The following is a 9,294-nucleotide window of genomic DNA, read 5'->3' on the forward strand; positions in this document are numbered from 1 at the left end:
CCGAATAATTACCAATTCAGGACACAACCACCTAACTTCTTTCAAGGAAACTCCTTCAATAACCGACCAAATTTCCCACCAAAACCACCTGTACCCATGGATATTGACCAGTCAATACAGACTCGTCAAGTAAACTACCAAAACAGACCAAACTATCAACAAAATCACTTTCCTCAAAAAAGAACAATGACTCACCAAACGCAACCCCCCAACAAAGTGCAACGAACGTATTATACGGATACCGATATTACATATGAAGACAGGGATAAAGAATCTACAGAAGAATTTGATGTCCACCCGAATCAATTATTCACTAATGACGATAGCGAAAATAGTTACGAGCAGAAATTGTGCGAGGTACAAGGAAACACAGACGACGGATATACCACTGACAATGTCTATTTTTTTAATTAATCTCTAATTAATTTTCTCTAATTAATCTCGCTTGCATATTTTGAATATATGGCAAAAAATGGGGGCATTTTGAATTTCCTGATTGATACAGGATCAAATAAAAATTATATCCAAGCCACTCGTATACGAAATCCAATACCCAACGAAAAACCTTTTCTTATTAATTCAGTGGCAGGCTATATAGAAATAACCCATCATACTTATGTCAATATTTTTGGCCCAGAAACAGAAAAATTAAAGTTTTATATCTTGCCCGCTCTGGAAACATTTCATGGTATCATCGGTAACGATACCTTAAGACAGCTAAAAACAATAATACACACCGATAGAAATTACTTGACCAATTACCCAAACCTGAAAATACCTTTAAAGCAAAAAGCTTCACGCGACGTTAACAATATAAATTTACGGCTAACACATCTTTCTGTGGAGCAACAAAAAAAGCTACACAACCTTGTAAGGCAATGCCCATGTCTGTTCTCCGAACCAAACGAAAAGCTCACCTATACTACTCTTGTCAAAGGCGAAATTCGTCCAACTACAGATAGCCCAATTTACTCCATTGGATAGGGGTAAGTATCCAATGGCCCTTAAAGAAGAGGTCGAAAAACAGGTTGAAGAGCTTCTCATGAATGGCGTTATTAGACCGTCCAAATCTCCTTATAATTCATCTGTCTGGATTGTTGACAAAAGACCTGATTCTTCAGGAAGTAAACAATTTCGAATGGTAATAGATTACCGCAAGCTAAACGCTGTTACAATTGCCGATAAGTATCCCATTCCCGAAATAAATCAAGGCCTTGCTAATCTTGGCAAGAAGAGGTATTTCTCAACAATCGATCTCAAGAGCGGATTTCATCAAATCCCCCTTAAAGAATCTGATGCAGAAAGACAATGGAAAATATGAGTTCGTGCGTTTGCCTTTTGGGTTGAAAAATGCACCTCTACTTTCCAAAGAGCCCTTGATGATATCTTGAGACAACACATAGGTAAGCGATGTTATGTCTACATCGATGATATTATCATATTCGGCAAAGACGAGAACGAACACACTCGAACACTTCAATCTAAAAATTGTATTTCAGACCCTAGAGTCCGCAAACATGAAGATCCAATTGGACAAATGCGAGTTTCTGAAACAAGAATTAGAATTCTTAGGATATGTCGTAGGTATAGAAGGAATAAGAACGAATGAAACTAAAGTATCTGCAATAGCAATAATCGCCCCTCCAAAAAATCTGAAACAATTATGATCATTCCTTGGAATGGCAGGATTCATTAGAGATTACGCGAAAATCGCAAAACCTCGGACAAATCTTCTACGAAACGATGCAGGATATATTTCAAAAAATGCCTCCAAAAATACCCCAATCACCCTTGATAAAGACGCAGTCGAATCATTCAACAAAGTAAAAAATTCTCTCATTTCCTAAGAAGTACTGTTAGCTCACCCAAATTTTGAAAAACCTTTCGAACTTACAACTGATGCCTCAAATTTTGCGTTAGGAGCAGTCCGATCACAAGAAAATAGACCAATAACATTCATCTCTAGGACCCTCTCAAAAACAGAAGAGAATTATGCAGCTAATGAGAAGGAGATGCTGGCTATAATATGGTCACTCAACTCTCTCAGGAACTACTTATACGGCTCTAAAAAAATAATAATTTATACCGATCACCAACCTTTAACCTACGCTCTTAGTAGCAAAAATACCAATAGCAAGATGAAGCGCTGGAAAGCGATACTAGAAGAATACAACTATCATTTAATATACAAACCCGGAAAAACCAACGTGGTCGCTGATACGCTGTCACGTTTACCCACAGAAGTAAATTCTCTCACTCCCACCATTCACAGTAACGAAAGTTCCAATCAAAATCTCATACCCTCGACAGAAGCACCCATTCACGTTTTTAAAAATCAACTTTTCTTTAAGCAAGAAGAATCTTCTAGATACCAATTCAAGATAATATTCCCTGGCTACCACCAACACATAATAGTAGAACCATAATTTTCAGACGATCCATCATTCCATCAGTAATAAACGGAATTCAAGCACCCGAAAGAATAATAGGCAAAATCCAAAACATTTACGAACTTCACTTCATAAACTACAAAGCCCGATACACTTAAAAGCAGCTGCAGGACGTTACCAATGAACAAGAATAAGAAAACATAATTTTAGAAACCCATACCCGAGCGCACCGAAGCACAAATGAAAATAAAGCTCAAATTATTGAAAAATACTTTTTTCCAGGAATGATTAGCAAAATAAAAAGAGTATTAGCGAATTGCAATACTTGCAAAGAAAACAAGTATGATCGACGCCCAAACAACAACGTAATAAACGAAACTCCTTTACCGACATATCCTGGACACACTATTCACATAGACTTATTCCTAACTGAAGGAAAAGTTATTATGACAGCCCTAGACAAATTCTCTAAATACGCCTTGACAAAAATACTCCATTGCAGAGCAATAGAAGACGTTAGGAAGCCTCTGAGAGATATCATATTTTTCTTTGGGGTTCCTAAATAAATAGTTATTGACAACGAACCTTCACTAAACTCTAATTCAATCAAATTTATGTTGACTAATGAACTTTCAATAGATGTTTACACGAGACCCCCATACCGTAGTCATTCTAACGGCCAAGTTGAGCGCTTTCACTCAACTTTAATAGAAATAATGCGTTGCATCAAGGAAAACGGAGGACATAGAAACTTCGAGGAATTGATAGAACGCGCCAACTCCGAATACAACCATTCCATACATTCTGTCACAAAGAAAAAGCCTGTAGAAATATTTTTCGGACGAGCAGTCACATTTACACCAGACGACATAGAAAGAACTAGACAAGACAACATACAAAGACTTGCACGAAAACAACAACAAGACCTCCAATATCACAATAAAAAGAAACAAGAGTTTAAAGTTTACCTTCCAGGACAGCGCATCTACGTGAAAAGAAACAAAAGATTAGGCGCCAAGCTTTCGAAACCCTATACTGAAGAAATAGTGAAAGAAGATAGACATAGTACTGTACTGACGCATAAAAATAGATTAGTTCACAAAAGCCTTATTAGAAATTAAAATAATAATAATAATAAACTCGATCAAACGTTAACACCCACTTATTCTTTACAGTTTCCTCATACCAGTCGTATAGGGTTATTCAATAGGTGCGCTTCAACTTTTTTCCGATAGGGAGGGCGATCGACGCAATATTTTTTTTTCGCTTGGCATTTGTAAACTTCATTAGTATACATTTCATCATGGAACGCTACACACTTGACCAACGATTGCAAATCGTGCAAATTTTTTATGAAAATAATCGTTCTGTTGCTGCTACTTTAAGAGCATTACGGCCATTTTACGGTCCATTTAACAAGCCGTCCCGTTTTGAGGTTATGTGAAGTCATTGGTCTACAGTAACAAGCCGGCGACGATTTGTGAGCTCAGAGCCAATATTGAACGCGAAATTGCTGGAATTTCGGCCGATTTATGCAAAAGAGTGGTCGAAAATTGGGTTCAACGATTGGACTTCGTAAAACGTGCACGCGGTGGTCATGCAAAAGAAATCGAATTTCATACTTAAATGTATATGTTCAAACTCGATAATAAAAAAAAAAATTAGTTAAAAAAGTCAAACCGTTTGTGTTTTATTCAAAAAAGTTCAAAAGTTGAAGCGCTCTTACTGAAAAACCCTATACTGGCTGACGTACAAATACTAGACTACACCAACTCACAGCTAATAGTTGTAAATACCGGAGAAGCAAGAAAACAAAATGGCACATTCAAAATAATTCACACAATCGATATAGAAACATACATTAATCTGACCAATGACATCGAACGGACCGTCAAAACCCATATTAATCCAGGACACCCATTCTATCCTATCCTTATTCTACTAATTACTCAAATAAAAGATCATTTAAAAAGATTACAAATTAGAAACAAAGATAAGAAAAGATCATTAGATTTTATTGGAAGCGCATGGAAATGGATTGCAGGAAACCCTGACCATCACAACCACGAAATAGTGGAAAATAAAATAAATAACTTACTTGAAAATAATAATAACCAGATAGTTATAAATAAGAAAACAATCGAAAAAATAAATGAAATTACCTATGTAACGAATGAAATATTGAAAGTAATGAAACCTGATAAAGAAATTGAAAATGATGTTATTTTTAAAGTAAAAAATCAATTGGAAATATTAAAAGAAGAAGCAATAAATATCGTATTCGCCATACATGGGCCAAAAGGAAATATAATAAACTCTTATATTTTATCAAATGACGAAGTGAACATTATTTTAAAAAACGAAAATATTCCATACATAAATATAGACGAGGCATTAGAGTTTGCCAAAATTAAAATCGCTACAGATAGTAAATTGTTAATCTATATTATAAGTTTTCCAACTGTGGAAATACAAGCATGTAATAAGTTAAAAATAAGAGCCGTTAAGAAAGGCAATCTAGTTAAGAAAATAGAATATAAAACCATAATAAAATGTACAATAATAAAACAATTTTCGGAATTCAGAATAGTTGTAAGAATTATAATAGCTTATCAATATGTTCATTAGATGATATGATAGATATAAGCTACTCAACGTGTATTGCCAATTTGCTAGAAAGTCGTGTACCAAACTGTACCGAGATCAATAATCAACATATTCCAATAATAGAAGAAATGTCGGCAGGACTATTATTCTTAAATCAATTTGATTGCCCAGTAAAAACAAACAATGAAACAACTTACCTTAATACGACACCATAATTTAACAATAAAAATCGAGAAGAGAACTTTTGGCTCGAAAGAAATCCCAACAGATAACCCACTACCAGCAGTGCTACAACTTGAACCAACATCAAATAGAACCGAAAAAATTCTTTCATTAGAAATAATGGAAGAAATGAATATAAAAAACATTAAATACATTGTCTTGCTATAAAGCAAAGAGCATACAAAATTCGCCATATATTTCGGATTTTCAACAATAATAATTATACTATTGTGAGTCACATGTTTTCTAAAGTACAAAAAGGGAAGAAACGCATTAACCATTGAACCACAAAGTAACAAAAGAGATGAACAAATACAATTATCGGAAGAGACAATAAAGGGTCTCAATGAAATATTAAAACAAAATTCAAGTACATCAAACGAGGACGTTTGAATTTAACCCTAGAACGTCATCCTTATTTATTGTACACTAACGTCATCCTTCGTCATTTTGACTACGATGTATTTTAAAAAGCTGTAAAAAAAGTTGTCAACAAAAATAGGTATCAAAATTGATTTGTTATTTTTATTTAGATACTTTAAAATTAATATTTAACGAAACTCATAAAATTTTATTATTTTTTTGGCGTAAAATTAACATTGAATAGCCTTCTTTCAATTGGCATGGTTTTTTAAACAACTTATTATATAACATTTCAAATAAAAAATAAATCACATTTTTATCCATTAAGTCTTATAGTTTCTTATAAATAATACATTAAACTAAAAAAGGAACATTAGTTTTAAGATAAATTATTTCATATAAAGCATGAGTCACAAACTTCTATTTTGTGCTCGCCGCACAGCCTTTTCTTGCACTTTGCACAAACGACCTTTGTCATTCTTCGTTTAGCAGAAGGACAAACTGCGCATATTTTTCTTTTTCCAGTTGAACTTTTTGGTATTTTGTTTTCAGATTCTGTAGATTTATTTATTTGAAGCTGATTCTCGATATCATTTCTCACAGTGGATGTTATTGTTGGCATAACAAGCCTGTCCTTTAGTTGCTCTTTTATGAGTTCCGCAAAAAGTTTTTTCATAAAATTAACGCGATTTAGTGGCTTTTGACCACCTTGAAACACATTATGGGTATAAATTATATATGAATTAATGAAAGCTATGTTTAAAATTCCGAAAAATTGACATAATGTCCATCTGTTAGTTTTTCTTGAACAGCTCATAACACTGCACATCTGATCGAATGTATCAACTCCTCCTTTGGTACTATTATAAAACTCCACCATGTTGGGTTTATTTGTATTGGAATTGATAGTGCCCTGTTCGTTACATGAGGATAAAAGATAAACCATTTTGTTTGGCTTCGGCTTATACGATAACAATGTTAAGTTGCTGTCGTAGCAAAACATGGCCGAACCGCACTTACGACCCTTTTTTTCTTTTAGCTGAACTGGAATTTCTCTTTTATTTGACCGAAGAGTGCCGACAATTGTCAAATTGTATGGGCTCTGCCCTCATGATTTTGCCAGAGGTATTGAAGTGAACCAGTTGTCCATTGTAATATTTCGGTTTGAGCCATGTACAGTTTTCGTAAGCTCTTTCACATAGAACTCTCCAAGAGGCATTGTAGTATTGTTCGAATTTTTGCCCGAATATGGAATTGCGTCCACCATATACTTGGTTCCACTATCACATAACATCACCATTTTAATTCCATATTTGGCAGGCTTATTCGGGATATACATCTTGAAACTGCACTTGCCTCGGAAAGCCAAAAGCTGTTCGTCCACTGTAAGGTATGGACCAGGACTGTAATTTTCCTTGCATTTTTTTACAAACATTTCCCATATTTTTCTGATGGGTGCGAATTTATCACCCACTAATTGCAGGCGCAGAGATTTATCGTCGAACCGCAGGCAGGACATAAGAAATTGAAATCTGGCTTTGGTAAGAACGCTTGCGTAGATGGATCCAGAATAACACCTGTCAAATAATTCCTCCACAGATAAATGCTGATCTTTTTTAACAGCGGTCAACACCAATATACCCATAACTGCATATATTTCATTTGCATTTGTGTTACGTCGTTGTGTCTGATCCGTATTTGCTAGTAAGATTGATTGGCGTTGATTTATTTCAACATTTGTCCACTTTACAACTTCGTCGACGATATCTCCTGTTATGAACAGTTTGAAACAGTCGAACGGATCAATTATGTTTTTACACTGACGGGTAGGCCCTCGACTTTTATGTACGATATTTAGCCCATAATGATGAGTTGTACCTTTAACTGATGACCATTTATGACCATTTTTCCCTCGAAGTATAGTTTTCTCACATGTAATAACGTTATCTTCATCCTCATCAGTTGCTTCATATGATGAGCTGGTGTTTGCAACGAAATCCTCTTCCTCAACTTCTGTGTCACAACCTATTTCACTGTCATCGCTTTCAAATTCATCGTTGCTATCACAACAAGAGAGAAATTTCTCAATTTGTTTATCTGTTAGTGATTGTTGATTAGCCATTTTAGAGTTACGATAAAATTATTCGTACTAAAAAAGTACCCCGTCAAAACTGGAAGTTACACAAACGTCATCTTTCGTCATTTTGACTACGGCAAAAAATTATAAACGAAAAAAAAATACTTACAATGTGCGTTGTTTGCTGTACGTCTTCGTCCACCAACAGCTTCTAACCAACTAACGCTATCAGAAAAATCAGACCAAAACAATCTAAAAAAACCGGTTTTAATTTTAAAATAAAATCGCGCGTAGTCATTTTGACGAAGGATGACGGAGCAGGGTTAAGGAGAGAGGTTGTTAACACGAAACAAATTCAAAATGCACAAAAATAAATATCGTGTACCACGCTTTTTGCTGACACAACGTCGGCAAGCACAAATTCCTTAGAATCAAATTGCACTCGCATCCGTAGGTAATGCACTCGCGCTTGCCCTTGAAACGGTAGCAGAGGTAACGACTTCGCGCTAATAAAACTTTAGCTTTAGTTTTAGTTTTAAGAAAATAAAATTGTCACTTCGTTTTAACAAACAAAATTTATATTTCTAAACAAAATTTATATTTTTTTTACTTTAAAAACTTCCGGAGTTTTAACTCGCGGCCGTGACAGGACGGAGCAGCGTGCGTTGTAAATAACCGGAAAATAAAAAGTACGGTTACGCGTGTGTTTTATAAAATAAAAACCACATAGTGCGTCTAATAAGATATAAACACCAAAGCGGCTACACGCAAGGCACTAAGGAAGCAAGAAGTGCAGAAGATCCTGAGTACTAAAGAAAAGGGAGAAATCAAAGCACCCACAACCACCAACCGTGCCAACGCTGGACATGAAGCTTAACATCTTAATGTAAGAATTTAATTTAAGTTGTGAATTAAGAAAAAAAATTTTTTTTAAACAAATTTCAGAAAAATTAAGTAAAAATTGTATTTAGTGAAAATATTTAAGCAAACCAATTTCAAAAAAAAATTAAATAAAAAATTGTATTTAGTGAAAAGAAAAGTAAAAAAATATTTAAGAAAAATTAAATGAAAAATTTTTTTAAATAATTTAAACTCTTATATTTAAAAAAATACTGAGAATTTAGCAGAAAGAAAATTAAGTAAACGAAATTTAAGAAAAATAAATTAAATGTTTTCAAGGAAGTCAAATGCAAAATAATTGAAAAAATGCTGCAAATTTAAAGAAAAGAAAATTACGTAAACAAAATTTAGGGGGAATTACACAAATTCTTTTTCTCGAAGAAAAACAAATATATGAAGTAAAAATATTAAATTGAAGAAGTAAAAGGAAATTAGAAAAAAGAAAAACAAGTAAATGTGATTAAAGCAAATCACATATCAATAATTTAAGCTCTTATATTATATTTAAAAAATCCAACTACGAAAAATCTTTAAATTTTGTTTAAGAATCCGAAACAAATCACAATGACAGAAAAAGCGGACGAAATTATCGAACAAATTCAAAGACTTAGGATCGGTAATCAAGCGACTAATCACGGACATGACCAACAGGCATCGAATACTTCAAATTCCACGTACATCTTTACACTCACAAATCAACAGATGAATCCAGAATTTATTAAAGAGGTAGCACAA

The 9,294-nt window shown here is 34.0% G+C and overlaps 1 protein-coding gene across 1 annotated transcript; it reads right to left on the reverse strand.

Moving 5' to 3' along the window:
• Nucleotides 1–6,690: 6,690 nt before the first annotated feature.
• Nucleotides 6,691–7,704, reverse strand: LOC128869801 (piggyBac transposable element-derived protein 4-like). Its single transcript, XM_054112399.1, has one exon. The coding sequence runs from the start codon at nucleotides 7,702–7,704 to the stop codon at nucleotides 6,691–6,693; it is 1,014 nt and encodes a 337-aa protein (XP_053968374.1).
• Between the last annotated feature and the right edge of the window lie 1,590 nt (nucleotides 7,705–9,294).

The sequence above is a fragment of the Anastrepha ludens genome, chromosome X (genome assembly GCF_028408465.1).
Source record: "Anastrepha ludens isolate Willacy chromosome X, idAnaLude1.1, whole genome shotgun sequence".
Classification (NCBI taxonomy): domain Eukaryota; kingdom Metazoa; phylum Arthropoda; class Insecta; order Diptera; family Tephritidae; genus Anastrepha; species Anastrepha ludens.

Coding starts and splice junctions, on each gene's coding strand:
- LOC128869801 (XM_054112399.1), bottom strand. CDS start 7,704: ATGGCTAATCAACAATCACTAACAGATAAACAAATTGAGAAATTTCTC.